An 18870-nucleotide genomic window follows, 5' to 3' on the forward strand; every position below is an offset into this window, starting at 1 on the left:
CTGGAATGTACTTCATTTAAGTGTTTGTGTTATTAGCTTTCTGCATTTGTAGCTTCTCCAGCTACAAATGGTTTTTTAAGGGGAAAACAGTGGTCTCCTGTGATTTTTTTCCCCCTGTCCTTTAGGAAGCAGAAGGCCTGTGTTACTCTTTATCTAGCCTACCATCTTTGCTTCTCTGAGCAAATCTTGTCGAAAGGGACTTCTTTCTTCCAGCAGCTGGCTTACACCTGTCCCACACTTGTTATTTCAAAGAATAATGATTTTGTGCTTCAGAGTGAGATCTTCATCTTTAGGAAGCTCAGGTATTGTTGAGTACTCTGGCCATCTTTTATGCTTCTTGTCATCTTCACCAGGTGGCTTCTGCCTCATTGCCTCAACTTTTGGACGCTTCTTTATAAATTATAGGCTCTATTTATACCTAAAATGGAGAATTCAAGGTTTTTTTGTCCTTGTGTTTACCTACCCATCCTATTCCAAAGGGCTTCTGGGGAACTCACTAACATTGCATATTGTGTGTCCCACTTAGTCATTACCAGAAAGTTTCCTTGTTATTGCATTTAGTCAAGTATGCAGGCTGAGATTCGGAAAGACTGCATAACCTCTTCGTAGTTCCACAGATATTAAAGGGCAAACCTGGGATTTGAATCATAGTTAGTTTAACTTATACTATTAGAGAACGCAGATAGTTAAGCCCTGTGTCTCTTCAGCTTTTCTGTTGTATGACTGAATCTTTAAAGCTTGGGATAGATAATGTACATAACTGTTTTCTAGAGAAAAGGACAGAGCAAAAGGATGAGTGGGAACCTAGATTCTCAGAATGTATTGAGGCTCAAAGCAGAGGAATTCAAGCTCAGATAGCAACAAAAGGAAGAAAAAGCAAAGAGGCCAAAAATGGGAGGCAAAATGGAGTCTCTAGAGCCAAGAGGAACTGGAATAGAACAGCTATGTATGTGTTCTTTCAAGTCATGAGGGTTTGGGTGATCACTGAGGTCAGAGAAAAGTGGCAATGGTGGACCTGAAGCTAAGGCCCTATACTAACCTTGCTGGCTTTCTCAATAATAATTATTGTCAGAGCAGGGGTGTTCCTTAAATGTCTGATATGTGCTATAAATTTTATTTCAGGTAGCTCTGAAGCACATAGGGTTTGCAATCAAGCTCAGAATTTGAATCCACACTGATTAAATGCCCAAATCTGATGTCTTTGTACTTCAGTATATTATTTCTTCAAATTTAAAAGTGATGGAAACTGGCTTTAAAGATCAAATAAAAATTAAAGTAAATCAGGGGAGTGTAAGCTCAGTAGAAGAGCATTTGCCTAGCATGTTCTAGGCCCTAGGTTTGATCATCAGACTAGCAAAAAAAAAGTCTTAATGTGAGTGAGTGAGTAAGTGAGTGTGTGTGTAATATGAAACATTTGGAGCAGAAATAAAGAACAGAAAAAAATGGCCTCCTTAAGTTTACATATTAAGAATTAGAGTTTTGGGGTCCATGCTAGATTCTGGAAAATCTTTCCATTTCTGCATCCAATTGGGATTACTATGCCTAAAGATAATCCAGAGAAAATGCTTGGGCTGTGATCTCAGATGATTAAAGAGTTAGAAAATTATAAAGATGAAGAAAGGACTTAGGATCATATTTTCCTGAATGGAAAGTTGTAGAGTTGCTAAGTGTCTTCAAGTCAGTGAAGAGCTGTTATGTCAAGTATGGTCAGCAGCTGTTTGTGGGTCTTTACTGTATATGTAACTGTTGTACCAAGTGCAACGTAGAAAGGTAATTCCTGACAATAACCTGTGACTGTTGGTAAGCTTCTTTGTGAAAGTTCAGAGACCCCCTTCTCCAAGGTCTTTTTAAGATATAGTACAATGTATGATGATGTAAGGGAGCAAGGCACACTAGAGGACTCTCAAGGTCCCTGTTAGCCCTGAGGTCCTATTATTATAGTATATTTATAGAGCACTAGAATTGGCTATGTTCTTTTCAGAAACCAGAATTATACTCACTCCCTGTCCAGTACTATCACAGTCAAAATTAGACAGATCAGGATCACCTTTGTTGCCAAGCCAAGTTAAAGTATAGTGGGCATTTATGTAACCACCTGAAAGTATGTGTTCTTTTTCAAGAACATTAGTGAATGACTGAAAAGCCTGGTAAAAGGTGTTTGATTAGTGCTACAGTGCTACAGTGAGATTTGTGTTAGCATCCTCCAGGAATGTTATGAAGTAATTAAATAAAGCATTTATTATTATGTGGTAAACAATCTAATTTAGAATTACTAGCCTTATAATATTTAATATAAAGTAAATGGAAGGAAAAAAGAGAATTTCAGTTTATTTGCCAAGTTGCTTCCAATGGCATTTTATATTCTTTTTTTGTTGGAGGGGGTGAGGAGTTTATAGGGCCTGAACTCTAGGCCTGGGCACTGCCCCTCAGCTTATCAGCTCAAGGCTAGTGCTCTGCCACTTGAGCCAAAGCACCACTTCCAGATTTTTCTGCTTATGTGGTGTTGAGGAATCGAACCCAGGGCCTCATACCTGCAAGGCAAGCACTCTACCACGGAGCTACCTTCCCAGCCCTATATTCTTTTTTTTTTTTTATATGTTTTTTATTGAAAAAATACTGTTCAGAGGGGTTATAGTTACATGAGTAAGGTAATGAGTATACTTCCTTTCGAGCATTGTTACCTCTTCCTTTGTTTTTATATTCTTATTGTGAGTAGATAACTTGATTTTTCTGCCTATGGATAATTTGAAATGCATACTAATGGATTGACTAAAAAGTGAAATTATCTTGCTGATTTAAAACTTCAAATAAAGTTCCATATTTTTATTAGAAAAATATTACAGTATGCAGATAAAAATAATTTGGGCTGTGTTTCTATTTAACAGTAACTATTATTAACCAGATCAGGGTTTTATTTGACATTTAGCCAGTTTCAAATAGTTGTTTGTTGAAAATCAGCTTACCGGGAATATTTCTCTTTTTTCACTAGTATTTTCTTTGTTTTATATGTCAGTATGTGGCTAGAGCCTTGCACTCTCACTCAGCCATGTCACTAATTCTGGCTTTTTTCTGGTTAATAGAAGATAAGTATCATGAATCTGTCTTCATGGGCTGAGTTCTGAGATCCTCAGATCTCAGCCTCCTGAATAGTTAGGATTACAGGCATGAGCCAGCAGTGCCTAACTTATTTTTCCACTTTTTAATCATTTAAAATTTTGTATTTGGAAGTAATTTTAACTTTTCAAAAAGGTTTGAAGGATTGTCCAAAGACCATGCATGCATACTTTATATGAATTTAGGCATTGTTAACATTTTGCTCCATTTGTTGGGCCATTTCAGCCATTCTTCTTTTTGTACACACATACACACACACACACACACACATACACACAGACAAACACACACATACATTTTTAACTATTTAAGTCATTTGTTTATATCATGTATCTTTCTTTTCAGGCTTTAAAAGTAATTTTTATAACTCTTCCAAGTAAAAGTAACTTTTCTCATTTACTAAAATGCAGAGGTAATTTAAAGTATTCTATTTTACTTTGCTTTTATTTTATCATGTGTTTTAGTTATCATTGGGAAGTCGATCGTATACCCCTGTATATGATAAGTTTTGCTGTTCTTTAATACATTCAGCCTTAAGTCTTATCAGTAAGTGTTGCTGCAACACCTAATGTCATGGTTTCGGTATGGTAACATGTTACAGAATTTTGCAAAGTGCTTAATTTCTTATTTCATTTTAATGGAAGAAGATCAATTTTTGAGATGTCTTCAGAATGTGTTATTTTTGCTTCAACAACTTAATACAAATAAGTTTCTTTCGGCTTGTAAGTATACTTTATATTTGATCTTCGTGGAGACACGTATTGTCAGACATACACATTTGCTTATTGCTTTTACTGTAATTAATTTCTGATATTAATACATTAATACCAGTTTGAATAGATCCTCCTAATAATATATCCTTGCAAATAATCTGAGACATGGTGTAACTGAGGTCAATTCACTAAGATTTTTGTCGTGTGTGTGTGTGTGTGTGTGTGTGTGTGTGTGTGTGTGTAACATGGTATAACTGAGGTCAATTCACTAAGATTTTTGTCGTGTGTGTGTGTGTGTGTGTGTGTGTGTGTGTGTGTGACTGATACAGCCAGAGCCAACAATGGTCTTACTACCTAGATTGTTTTTTGGGCAGAGGCATGACACACATTCCTGGAAGAACCATAGACAAGACTCTCAGAATGCTACACAATGTCACCTTATTCCTGTAGCCACTGAATTTTGACTTTGAACTTTATTAGCTAGTCCCATTTCCTTTGATAACATTTAATTCCTGCTTCTTGTCTTCCTGTATACTTATTAGTTTTAAGCATACTGTATGCTTGCTTGATGTTAGACTACTGCCAGAAAATAGACAGTATTAGTTCCAAGAATACCTTTCTTTCTGAAGCACCCACATGCAGGATGTACGATCTATAATAATTCTTATTCATTTGAAATACAGCAATTGGTTCTTGTCAGTGTAGGATAGGTTTGTTGTTTTAAATTGCTGGGTTTTGTTTTTGTTGGCATGTTCCCCAATACAAATTGAATGGCTGACAAACATCTATTTGTATGACAGTTCAATCTAGATAAGTGCCCTCTGTTGCCTAACAGTACAATTTGGGGTCTCAGAGATAAAAGCAACCTGAATGCCAGGCTTGTTGCAGAGCTTCTTCGTGCAGATAACAGAGGTAATCCATATTCCTCAGGTCCACAAATCAGACAAACAAAGAGGAAATATGCATGCCCGTCATTTTGTTTGAAATGGTGGTCTTTTAGCTTCTACGTAATAGAAAATAGAAATATCTAGCTTATGAGAACAAGAAAAATAACCGAATGAGATGTAACTAGATTTGAAATTAAAGACAAATGTGGTAGTGACTTAGAAAGTTAGAGAGTTGTGTTGCTTAGCATTTTGCCATAGTATAGTGGCTTTAGTTGAGTGAATCGGCTTTCCATTTAAACATTCCTATCTGAAATAAGTTATAACTTTAGGCAATGGTTCTTCTATAGCTTGATATTCTGTTGAGATAGGGTTGAAGAGGTCTCAGTTTTTTTCTACTCAAGATGAGGAACTAAGACTTTGCACCTATTGGCTTACCTCTGCCAAAATACACGTCTTTCTACACAAGAAGCTCCTAGATATAATTTATACATAAAAAGACTGAAATACCACAATTACAAGGAAATAACTGGACTAGTATATAAGGTTACAAACATCCTGTAAATAGGTCCAAGGATCCCAGGTGTAAAAAGTCCAAAAATAAAGGTTTAATTGATAGAGTCTGCTGCTTAATTTGATTTGAGCTATAAAGGAGAGAAAAATAATTTTCAAGCATAATGTACATAGTAACACTATCCATCAAATTAGGAAAATTGGAGGAGGAGACTAGATAGAAGAAAGATTATATTCTATGTTGTCTGTATTAGGTGAGAGATGCCAGTAGGCTATGATGCCCAGGAGCGGTTGGATTTGTAGGTAGAATATGCAGAAATATCTTATCACCTTCTCAATGGTAGTTAGAATGATGAGGTCACTCACATGATTAAGAAGAAGGCTAAGGATGGAGACCTAGAGGAAGACCAGTACTTTTATCGGCAGAATGTGAAAGAAGTTATAGTGAGGGTGACAGGAGAATAGGGAATTCTAAGGGAGGCTGATGATAGCAAGGGGTCTGGTGAAAGAACAGGACTGAAAAGTGGTCACTGGAGCCAAAGTTGGAAAGATTTAAGAAGCAAAATGAATGAATGAAGTAGCATATGATAATAACTCAAAGTATAAACACAGACCCATAGTCCATAGAAATCATTGAGTGAATAATGATTGAATAGGCAAACCTATCATGTAGAAGAATGCCAAATAATAGATGTAGGTGTTCTGCCTTCATTGAGAAGTAGTATACATGCTTAGTCCTTAAATATGAGCTCTGTGGAGTGAGAACAGTGTGAAAAAGAGGAAAAGAACAACTTTTCATTGGCTCAACCAAGCAATCAAATTGTCAACAGTGATCACTGCTGCTAACAGGTACCCTTGATGTGATGTGATAAAATGACACTTTACCTTGCAGTCTAACTCCCCAAAACTTAATTCTGGACCATTCATGAGAAAAATATCAGACAAATTCCAATTGAAGGGCATTACAAAATTGCTGGTCACTGCTCCTCAAAAATGTCAAGCCCAGTTAAACTCCAGTGGCTCCTGCCTTTGATCCTAGCAACTCAGGAGACTAAGATCTGGAGGACTGTGGTTCAAAGCCAGCCTAGGCAGAAAAGACTCCATCTTCAAATAATGGCAAGAAACCAGATTGGAGACATGGCTCAAGTGGTAGAACCCCAGCCTTGGTAGTGCAAGGACTTGAGTTCAAACTTCAGCACTATTACCAAGAGTTTTAAAAAAGAAAAACAAGTTCACAAAAAATAGGAAAATCTGAGAAACTGTCACCAGCCAAGAGAAGACTGGATTCCAGGAAGAGGCCTGACTCCTAAACATAATGTGAAATCTTGGAGGGGATCCTGTAACATTAAACAGAAAATCAAACAAAAAATACCTTAGTTAAAAACAAAAGAAATCTAAGAAAAGAATGGATTTGAATTTTAAGCAATTTATGATCACAAACTATTCATTAATTGTGACAAGCTATAACTTTTATGTGTGAACAACTATTATATTAAAAGTTCACTCTAGCCTTGAGCTAAAGAAGCTCAGGGACAGTGCCCAAGACTGCCCCAGATCTGGCAAAGAGAGAGGGGAGAGCAGGAGGGGCGGGAGGGATTGAGGGAGGGAGAGGAAAAGGAATCTTTTTGTTGTTTTGGCAGTATTGAACTTTGAAGTCAGAGCCTTGTGCTTGCTAGGCAGACTCTCCACAATTTGAGCCACACTTCCACAGCCCTGTTTTGTTGTTTTTTTTGTTTTTGTTTTTTACTGTAGTTATTTTTCCAATAGGGTCTCATGTTTTTGTCCTCAAATCACAATCTTCCCACCTATGCCTCCTGCATAGCTGAGATTACAGGCACATGCCAACACAATCAGCTTCTTAATTTAGATGGGGCCTCGCTCAGATTTTTGCCCAAGCTGGCCTCAAACCCTGATCCTCTCAGTCTTGATTACGGGGCTGTGTTACCCAGCTCCAAAATGGAAACTCTTCCAGGAAGAACATGTTTAGCGTCCAATATGAATATTTACACTGGCTTTATTGTTTTTTGTTTTGGTTCATCCTAGTATAGAAGTAGCCTTACAAATGTTTTCACAGAAAGTTTTTGCTAAAATGGACTTCTTATATTTCCTAACCATCATAGCTTTACTAGCTATATCTATAATGATTAAGAGATATCATACATCTCTGAATTATTAACACTATAAGCTCAGTAGAGAGAGAGAGAGAGAGGGAGGGAGGATGGGAGGGAGGGAGGGAGGATGGGAGGGAGGGAGGTATCCCAGCATAGTCTTTAATAGGAACTCCAGAAAAACCACAACATTCTATTAGAGGACATTTACAATCTTAACTTTTAGAGTAACTACACAGGAAATCCATCAGCAGATCCAGTGGATAATCAGGAAGTTCTGAACAAATCTTAACCCATATAGCCCTCCTTGGGGTCATGTGGGTAGATTACTGCTGCTTTATAGCATAGCCTGTGAAAGTTCATTTTGACATATATCTAATACCCATAGGTGTGGCTGACACCCTCTGGAACTCTGTCATTGTATTCTATCAAATAAAACATTTTACCTTAAGCATTTGTCATCCTTGAAGCTTAAAAGCTGTTGTTCTTAATATTTAAAACATCAATAATACACGAAGGTTTATTTAGTAGTAGTAGTAGTAGTTATAAGAGTGACCAGAAACAAAATGGACTTTGTAGCCTCTGTTGAGTTCAGAGAGCCAGGTGAACAGCACAGTCAACTTTGGCTCTGGGGGATGAAAGTAAGGTGACCTTGGTCGTGGTAGTTGTGCAGTCAAATGAAAAAGAATGGCAGTGTTGGGAAGCAGGTCTGTCCTTGTTCTGCCTGGTCTTTCTAAACTCTGTGGCTTTTACAATTGGGTGAATTAATTATATAAATTTATATTTTCTGCTTCACTAGTTCAAATGAAGCATCTGTTGCATTGTACTCATTTACTAGAGTGTAATTTTCCAAGTACCCATTTTCCATAGTGTCATTTCCAGTTAGAATGTGTAGGACATTTCTGTATCATTAACAAAATAATAAACATTTTGATTATCCCAAGTAGTCTGTGGATTCATGTTATTTTACAACCAGAAAGACTCTGAGGCATTAGACTTCCTCCACTGCACACTTGCACTATTCCAGATGCAGACAACATCTGGGCATTCTGTCATGAGCTGATTTTCTGAATGAAGTAACTTAATTGTTGATTGACAAGCTAGCATGACTTAAGACACAGCCACAATGTTTCCAAGAACAGTGTCAAAAGTCATAAACTGTAAGCATATGTAAGCAAATAGGGCCTAGGTACTAGCTAACTCAGGTTGCATTCCGAAACACTAATGGTAAACTTAACTTTTAGGCTGTAGTTTAGAAATGCTGGAAGGGGAAATGAGGAAGTGCACTTACTTGATTTTTAGGCTGTCTGTTTTGCTAATCATTAAATGATGTAGCAGCAATGTGGTCAGAGTCCCTAGTCTAAATAAAAGCCTGTTCTAGCATTGAGAGGCAGAAATGGAGATCTTTTTCCATATGGATTGCATATGGGTTTGTGTGAGTTGATCTGAGTATACCCACATGTATTGCCTCATGACATCTGTATAAATATTCACATGTCCTATTAAAGTTCAATTGTAAAAAGTAATTAAGAAATATGGGATAATTTATCTATTTACAGCCAAAAGATAAATATCGATTTCAAACATGTCAAATGTGTTTGAAAATACAAACGAAAGTAATAAATGAGACTGATTATGATGAAATGACCAAACTTTTTTTCTTTTTAATTTGTATCTCTTCCCTTAGTGTTACCTACTGAATGTTCTCATGGTAATCTACCTTCTAAGCTGTGGTGATAGTCTAGCATCAGGGCATGTAATGTATTCTTTCTGGTGGCTTGCATACGGCCTGTTGGCCATGAGTTTATAACAGATAGAAAGTATACTTTCCCTTCATTAACGCTGCAGTGTAGGCAACATATACACTTCCCAGTGAAAGAGCTTGACCTTCAGCTCTAAACAGCCCTTTGAGCCAGAACAAGCCATGTTCAGTGGAATGATTGCTTAGATGAAACAGATTAGAACCTATTTACTTTCTCTGATAATATTAAAGAAATAATGCAGTAAAATTTTTACTTTTTGGATATCATCCAGAAATTGCAACACCATAAAATAAGTAGAATGGGACAGAACAATGCTAACAAATCACTGGGTTATTAAATAACATGGACTTTTAAAAACTACTTTTGATGTATGTTGGCAAGTTTTGTTTTGTTTTAAGGATGCACTGATTGAATTCCTAACCAGGTGTGTGCTAACAATTAGATGTTCTCACTCTGAATAACCATCATGGCAAGGTGCTAGGAAAGGTTTTCATTTGTTTATAAGATTTAAATTCTTGCAACAGTTCCAGAAAATAAGTATAATACCATTATTTTTTGAGATGAGAAATTGATATTTGACCAAGATCATATGCTGGAATGTGGTCTCTGTTCTTTTCATTCAGTGCCTTGTGCTTTTTTTTTTTTTGTCATAACTGCTTTTCACAGATCAAACATTTACCTAGCAGTGTACTTATTTTGCCTATAGTAGAATAGGTTTTAACCTTCTATTGTTTTTTGCTAGAAATCACTACTTTTTCCTCCAAAATGTATGTTTCTTGTCCTGGATTTGTGAATCTTTTTGAGTCCTGCTGCAGAGGTAGCATGTAGCTAAAAAGCTGAAACCAGGCATTGAGCAATAGAAACCAGGTTAAAGATGCACTACTCAGTGACAGAGAAAGATACATTTTTTTGAAAATGCTGTCTGGCTATTATGTGCTGTGGTATTATCTAATTAGAACCAGATAAATTTAAGAACTGAATGCCAGCAATTAAATGGCTAGCTAATAAATATAATTTCATGGTATACTATAGATATCCCAAAGTGTTAATTATAACAGGAGCAGTTAAATTCTTTGGCTATGAAAGCAGAGCAGTTTAATACATGCATCACCTGGTAACCTTGGGCATTATTAAATATGTGGAAACTGCAAAACATGGTAGGAGTTGTGGAAAAGTCTGGCCAGACTGGTTAATTTGTTTTAGAACTATGGAGAAATCTATTAACTATTTCTTCTGTAGACCAATTTGATTAGGAAGTAGGACAAGCTGTTCTTTCATTACTTCCCAAAGCCACACTGCACTTTGTATCAATTGTTTGGCTGTCTGCAGTGCATAGATTAGAATAAAGGGCTTCTTAGTGTTTGTGAATGTTGCGAATTGCTGATTAGTAATTAAAGTACTGAATGAAGGAAATTAGGCCAAGATTGAATGGAAGGAAAAAGTCTTAATTCTGTGATACAGATGTTAGAAATAGATTGTCTTGCGCAGACCATTCAGTGTACGTTGTACAACACCATGGAATATTTACTTCCCATGTAAAATCCAAGTGAAACGCTTAGAGATGGTTTTCCCTCCCGTGCCTTGTGATGTAGCTGTATGGGTATTAATTTAGTGAAATATCCTGTCTGCCAGGTGTGGGAACTAGCTGATTTTTATTGTAATACCAGATCATTACTTAATTTATATGCAACAGAGAACAGCACATGGAAAGCATTATAAATCTATTTACAATGTGGCTGGTCTGATGATAACATTGTATTAAATTCCCAGGTGAGGCAATTTAAGCAATTGCTTTGCCATGTGCACGCCATGGAAATTAAATTCTCATATACGCTTTAGTAATAAACCAGCTTCATTGTTATGTTTTCACTCGTTCTGGCTACATACACTATATTTGACATATAGAGACTCATAGAAGGCACTACCAGATATCACCATTTTTAATTAGTTTAAGCTAAGTTAATTTGTTTTGTTCCAAGTTAGCAGTGCCTGCCCATGAACACATTTGCTTAGTTGGGAAATGTTAATGCTCAGGTCAAGTAGATAGACAATTTCAACAACTTTCCAGACAGAATTGAACAATTGGGTATGTTTGAACTTGGTGTTAAGAAAATCAGCCAATCAGTGTGCAAACATCCTGTTCTTATTCCAAGTGAAAAATTGGAAGTCTTTGAGTTTGAAATCTTGCTTTCATAACCAGACTCACTTTTTGTCATCATTTTAAAGTGACTATTGAAACTTTATGTCTCTAACTTCTTAGAAGTAACAAGCAATTGTTAATTTTTCATATTTTTTGTTCATACCTGACCTGAAGTTTTCTGTCTAGCGGTGTCTAGTTCATTGAAGTATGTATAAGTTAGAAGGAATAAGCTTTGTATAAATACACAACTGAAACTGAGGAATGTTCTTGTATTTAACTCTGAGTGTGCGTGCGTGTGTGTGTGTGTGTGTGTGTGTGTATAATTTTGAAGCTATTCCACCCTTTCAGTGTAGACCAGAAATTGCAGTAGATTACAAACTGCAGAGAGCTTCTGTCTTCTCCACAGCCACATATAAAGCACCAGTAGGCAGTGGTAACTGACAACTAAGACTAAAAATGTTGACAATTTCTTGATTTGCCTGGTTAGCTTATGTATAGAAGTCATTAACTATTTATAAAATGCATTATGAATTGGGTTCCTTCAAACTGTAGCTGAATATGTGACATTTCAGCTCAAATTCTCATGCCTGCATTTGGCTAAAGTACAGATTTTATAGTGTTCATAATCAAAAATATTTTAGTTATAATTAAAAAGAGGTTTCAGTTTCATTAACTTTGAATCCTCATTTAAAATATTATGTAGGTAGTAATGATCATAACAGGAGCATTTTTAAACATTCTATAAAGATAATTTCTTGATGTTTAGAGGAAAATTATTCATAAAACAGTATTTTTTAATTTTTGGTTTTCAATTTGTTTAGTGATGATATCTTGCTGTCCTAATTATGGCTGGTTACATGCCATCAGCTTACTTAAAATTTCAGATGTTCAGAAATTATGAGAAGATATCTAAGTTGGGCATCTAAATATAATTCTTAATAAAACAATATCTTGGTTTGTCTTGTTAAAAGAAAACTCAAGTGTAAAGAGTTCTGTGTTCAGCTCATGGGGAACTATTTCTGATATTTGAAATAAGTTAGTCTTTTCATTCCTTAAGTTAGCTTCTCTGAGACCACTTTGTGAAACTCAGCATATCATTTGCTTAATGAACATCCAGAACAGCCATCCAAATGACCAGTATTTACCATTCCAATGCTAAAGAATGACATTTATAGAGACCACCCTTTGACTGTGGATAAATCTTTAGTTCTCCTCTATTGCTGAGCACATATACTCTTTAATTGCTGGTTTTCAAAAACAGTGCGTTCTAACCAAAACAAGATTAGATACTTAGGGATCCACACTTATAATTTTCTTCTTCTTTTGAAGCATACAAAGTCAAAATAAGATTATAATGTAATTGAATAATCTATGCCAATTTGTTGGTATTTTGGTGAAAAAAGGGAAAAACAAAAACAATCTCTGTATGATATTCTTGCATACTGTGGAATGTTTTAGTCCCCCATAGTGTTGAGATGAATAATTAAAAAGGCAGCTCTGATACCACAGCCTATTTGAAGGTTCTCATTTCCTTTAAAGCTGTAAAATACTTTTGCTTGAAATTGCTATATAGTTTGAAATTACTATAGTGGGGAATCTCCAAATGGACAAAAGAAAGCTTTGGGTTGAATTAAATATTGTACTAAGACCCCAGAGTGGACTGTCTTTATAATTTAGATGTACAAATACAATTATGTGTGAAATCAGTAGAAATAGATAACAGTAGCTTCAGTAGATACAATGTGCAAAAAAGCAAGCTTAGCATATGCTGTTCGTAGTGATAAAATGTTCAGTGTGAATGGGTTGTATCACTCCTGAATTTCAAGAGATCTGACGGGATGTCTTTTTAGACCTTGGGCTAATGAGTTGGCTTCTCCAATCTGTCCCTTTGTCTGCAAATTGCTGTAATTTTATTTACCTACTTCTAGACTTATTGTAGTTGCTAAAGTACATATTAGTGGAAAGAAAGTATGGCTTTTTAGAGACCTGGGCAAGAAAGGGAAGCCACAATCTACTTTATACTGAAACATTTTGTCCTTTCTTGTGCCTTTTTCCCTGAGTCTATCCAGAGGGTGAAATTATAGGGAGGAATTTTTATGAAGTAGAAGGAGCACTTAGCTGTGAGTCAGGAGTGCAATGCTCTAATCTCAATTCAAGCAAAATTACCTTTAGAATTCTATGAAACTTGTTTTTCTAGAAAAGGGAGGTAATAGTTATGTAGATTAATATATTTTTATTCTATTAGGCTTTAAAAAAAAAAACCAAACCTGGGTTCTGCCAGAGCCCTAAGTGCTAAGTCTTCAATTATGTGAAATGAACTAAATTCTCCCTTATGTGTCACTCTTGGGAGAACTAGGAAAATAGTTGCAGAAGTACTTTTCTGTGATTTGTAGTTCAGATAAAGAACCTCAGTTGAGAAAGACTACCTCTTTAAAATGATCTAAAGTTTATTGGTTGTTCTTATTTAAATTCCTTTTAAATTCTAATACAATATGATTTTATGCTTAAAGTTTTATGATCTTCTAGGTTCAAGCAGAGTTAATCATTGACTCACCTAAAAATCTAATTAAAATGTTATTGTTGATTTTTGCTCATGGATTATGGATACTTCTTGTTAGATCACAGTTAAAGAGGTAAGAAGTTCAAGACCCACACTGTAGATCCCAGATCAGAAAGAGATTATTCTTTCCTACCTGTCATTTTCTAACTGACCATTTTTATTGAGTTGAGAAGCTGAAAGGGCACAAAGTACCTTATAAATCTAAATTGGGTCTGAAATAATCAAGATAGAGTTGGAACTGAATATCAGACTTTAGTTTCACCACTAGTTTTCAGAACCCTTTAGCTTTCTCAAATGCATATGTTTAGATAATTCATGAATTGCTTGCAGACATGTCCCTCTGAGTTTATAGGTGAGGGTAGATTTCTTGTAAAACAAAATTTCAGTGTGTGAAGCTTTGACTCACCACCCTTTCGTCTTTATTTACTGGGATTGTGAAAGTTTGACTCATAGCCTACTTGGTATTATTTAATGGGGTTGGAAAATTTAATTTGCTTATACATGCACATGCACGTGCACACACACACACACACACACACACACATATACCTATTCTTTATGAAGAAGTTAGGGGCATTTGAATTATTGTTTGGATAAAGGACTGTCTTAAATTTGCTTTGGATAGTAACATTGTAATAATGAAATAAGTACAGATGTGCTAGTCCAAGCATTCCGGAATAGAGTTGGAGGTATAATTTTTAAAGCTCTAATTGTACAGTCTGTTTCCTGCTATGATCTCAAAGCCCCACCCCCATGTGTTCCTATTCTAATTACAATCTGTGAGTTTTATAGCTATAGAGCCAGTTAGCTGTATTTCTTTTAGCTTAGTGATCTCATTTGATAGATGATGTATGGAATAATATACAAGCCCTAATCCATTTGTAAATATTAATAGAAAGTTTACATAACAGTATTTCCTCATATTATTGGCATGTTTAAAAACTTGTAATTTACATTGAACCTCTCAAGTTCAGGAACTTTAGACAACTTTGGTTTGCAAATTTTCACCAGTGGGTTTCCATTAGGGGGCTCTCGAGGTTTGAGATGATCGGTCTTGATATGGATAATGCTTCGAAGCCTTTACTTTCTAATGTTCATCTCCTCCTTTCCCTTTTTGTTTTGTTTTATAGAAAAGGTCACGGATCGCCTACAGTGACGAAGTACGGAATGAGCTCCTAGGGGATGATGGGAATTCCTCAGAGAACCAGGTAGAATGCTAATCAGGAAGGCCCGGTGGGTGGCTGGAGGGTGAAGGAGGTCACAGGCCCACTGGGCTCTCAAGCTGCTCCTTAACGGTATTAGCAGCAACTCATGTGGAAGCGATACTGTTTAATGCAAAGCTGGAGTCTTAATCAACTTCAAAATGTTTCTTGGAGATCTTACATTTAACCCTTTACCTTGTGATCACTGTCTGCTATCTTTTAAAAAAATCTTTTCTTCTCATTTCTTTATTATTTAGTACTTAAGGAATAACTTGAAACACACCGTTTGCAGACAAAGCCAAGGTCTTCACCTCAAACACATGTAAAAGGAATAAAAAAGTACATAATACAGCTTTGATAATAATGCAGTATAATTAAATCAACACTTGCAGCAAAACAAATGAAAGTAAGCTTTCAAAATTCAATAGCACAGCTCAGTCTCCTATTGTGTAGCTTCTTAAAAATACATTCACCAAAATGCAAATTGTAAGCACCAGTGTAGAACTTGGATACCCTGACAGAGGAACTGCTTCTGCCAAGTTATAGTAATAATAGTAATAGTAATAATAGTGTGTCCTTTTTTGCAGTTTAAGTTCTGCACAGGCATAAATGATACAATATCTTCTCAAAAGGCCCTTGACACTTGACTGTCAGTTCTCATTGGATCATACGGTAGTGTCGTGAGTCTGATTAATGCCCCACTTCTTCTTTTGAATTAATACTGCAGATTTCATAAATTCAGATAGATTATGTACATGACTTAAAAAAAAAAAAACCTTTCAGGAACCTTTGTGTGGAGACGAATTAAAAATTGTCTCAAACAACCCTGGAGACTGATTGAGGACAGGGAACTTCTCCAGCAAGACTTGACTGTGTTTATTAAGGTTACACTAGCAAGTACAGAAAAGGTCTCTACTCTGCCACAATAAAACAGAACACAAATCATTCACTGGATGAAACAAAACTTTAATAAGATACTGAAACATAGCATATTGAATACATTATAAACTTTGCATAATTATATTTACCATTTCAAATTGCTGATACTAAATTACCATCTATTATATATGCCATTACTGTCTTACTGTCTATTGTAATATTAATATTATAAACATTTCTGTGTGACTGAAATACCTACACAAAAGATGGGAAAAGGATTACTGATCTGATGATATTTGTTGGGTGAAGTACCCCACCTCCTCCACTATTTGGATGTTATCAGCTTGAGTTCAGACATGTAAACATTGTTCAGATTTGACTTGGGATTTCAGCTTCCCTTACTGAAATGTGAGAATAGCTAAAGGAAAAAAATAGCACATCAAACATAAAAGGCTGATGTGATGAAGGGTTTTACTCATAATAGATTAAATAATGTGAGGATGAGAGAAAAATATTTTCTCCCTTTTTAAAAGTGAGGTTTGGATTGCTCATGCCTATTGAATGAATGAATCATAATTTTCTTTCCCATCTGCTGCAAAAAAAAGCATTACCTTTAAAAAAAATGTGTGTAGTTGCCATGTCAGTTCTTTTTTTTAAAAAAAAAAGCTATAGATTTTTCCCTCTCATTTGAAACCACTGCCTAATGTAGAAGAAATAGAGAGGAAGGAGGTGCTTCTGTCTAACTCAGACTCTTTTATTGTAATGGATGCTGTAGCTCTGTGACAGGAGTCCTTTTTTAAAAAAAATTTAAACCATGTTCACATCTCTTCATGAACGTTTTAAGTGCCTAAAATATTTGCCTTGCACACATATAAGTATGATTTTTATGTCTAAAGAAAAGCATTCTACAAAAATAGATTTGAGTTCATATTTTCTGGATTTTTCAAATTATATTTCTGTCACTTTAAAGTGATTGTGCCCAAATTTTTTGTGGACCTGTATAAATCAAACTTGCAAATTTTGAAAGGACTTGGAAAACCTGAAGTTTAGTTTTAAGGATCTGTCACTTCAATAAATGGTATATGATGAATATAGCCATGAGAATATGTAACTGTTAGATTATCACTTATGGGAACTTTTCAGCTTAAAATTTGAATAGAGTTTGAAACTTGAAAGAAACTGCTTAAATTTTTTTGGATTTTTTTTTTTACCAAAATGTAGCAAAATTCCTATGTCATGAGGAAATCATTAACATTTATTTTGAGGCTTTTCCTCATTATATATAGGTTTAAAGATCTCAAACATATCCTTAACCAGGTATGGTCACTTAAAAATAACCTTCATCTGTATCAGTATTCATTCAGACTAAGTAAGCAATCAAAATAGAAGCTTCTTTAAAATTAAAAAATTTTAAATTGGTTCTTCATATTAATTTCTATAGTTCAGGAACTAAGCTCCTGAAAGTATTTGCTGCCCAGAAATAAGTTTGTTTTCAAATTAAATGTGGATAAGTTGATTTTTAAACTTTTTGTTTATATAGTATTTATGATAAATGTTTAATTTACTGGTTTTAACTTGAAGATAAGCAAGATGAGGAACGTTATTAGTATTTGTTTAGTTGAAATTAGGTTACATCTACTACTTAAAATATAGAGGGAGATTTTAAAAAGGAAAATAATAAAATAAGGAATTCTTTGCAATGATTGTAAATAAGTAAAATACGGACTAGTTACTCTCAATGCAGTGTACAATTCCTGTAGCAGCTTCTTGAATCAAATATTAATGTTAATAGCCATTTCTCATTCTGGAATTTATGATGCAATTTTTTAGGCATCTAAAACCAGGCTGTTAATAAGTACAGTTTATAATCTTGCAACTAACTGTAAATTACATTAATTTGCTCTTAAATGTCTAAACATTTCTACTGTAATTGGAACTGCTGTTGTTTAAAAATTTAAGAATTTTTTCAAATACAAATTCAGTGTCCCTCATATAAAACACATTTCATTTAATTTAATTCCCAGTTAATTGTTTTGAATAAATCTGTTTTTGATTCATATCCTTTTCAGTCCCTCAAATATAACATCCTCAATTTACAAAAAAAAGAACAGAATTCTCTGCATTGCACACTTATATTTTGTTGTGTTCTCAGCTTTCTAAGGAATGTTGTCCTAGGCATCATCTTTCTATTCTTTTAAAATAAAGTATTTGCCATTCAGTATGGCGACATTTCACTTCATTGTGGGTTGAGTATTTAGAGTGGAAACCTTAGAAGTTCTTAACTTGATGTCTTTTTATGAGAACCATTTTCAAGAAAGGAAAAAAAAAACCAACTTACAGAACAAAAACCACAGAGCCTTTCATAGTGGAGTTGGATAATGTGGCAAATAAAATATTCTAAGCTGGTCTTTTGAACCCTAGAAGGCTCACAGTTACCATATGCAAAATTATATTGATCAATGACTGAGTAAATCCCGAGTAGAAGGATATACATGTAAAAGGAAGGACAGTTCCAAACGCGGGGAAGTTTTTGTAGCAAAGCAATATGTAGCAGATAATAATTGCTTAATTTTTTAAGACGAGGTTCTCTTAAGTTCCGATTTGGGCTTGCTGTGCATAAAGTGTGTCAAACTTCAGCTACAGACCAGGGGGTGAAGCCGGTCAATTTAATTCCCCAAGATCTAAAGAAGGTCGGTATCATTTCATATAGCCCTGGCAGAGCAGATCATTACCAGGCACAAATCTGTCAGTGACGTGCTGAGGGTTTATGGCAAAGTAAATAGACTGGCGTCCCAAGTTCAGAAAATGGTGTGTTCGACCCACGATAATGTGCAAAGGGCGTTTAATAGAGTTCAGCGTTTATTCGTTATCTGCGCGCGGACAGAGGCGGCAGCCGCGTTATCAGCGCTGGAAAAAATATTAAAAAAAAAAACCCGACCGGTGGGTAGGTGTGGGGTCACGTGACACGCGCGGGCGCGCGCGCGGCCTCCCAGG

At 35.4% G+C, this 18870-nt stretch overlaps 1 protein-coding gene across 2 annotated transcripts in view; it reads left to right on the forward strand.

Moving 5' to 3' along the window:
• The window catches only part of Vti1a (vesicle transport through interaction with t-SNAREs 1A), a 317394-nt gene that overhangs the window by 52068 nt on the left and 246456 nt on the right, over nucleotides 1-18870 (forward strand). For both annotated transcript variants that reach the window (XM_013017749.1, XM_013017750.1), the window contains exon 4: nucleotides 14926-15003. In XM_013017749.1, the coding sequence (XP_012873203.1) occupies nucleotides 14926-15003 (78 nt within the window). The remainder of the gene's footprint in view (nucleotides 1-14925; nucleotides 15004-18870) is intronic.

This window comes from Dipodomys ordii, unplaced genomic scaffold (genome assembly GCF_000151885.1).
Source record: "Dipodomys ordii isolate 6190 unplaced genomic scaffold, Dord_2.0 Scaffold36, whole genome shotgun sequence".
Classification (NCBI taxonomy): domain Eukaryota; kingdom Metazoa; phylum Chordata; class Mammalia; order Rodentia; family Heteromyidae; genus Dipodomys; species Dipodomys ordii.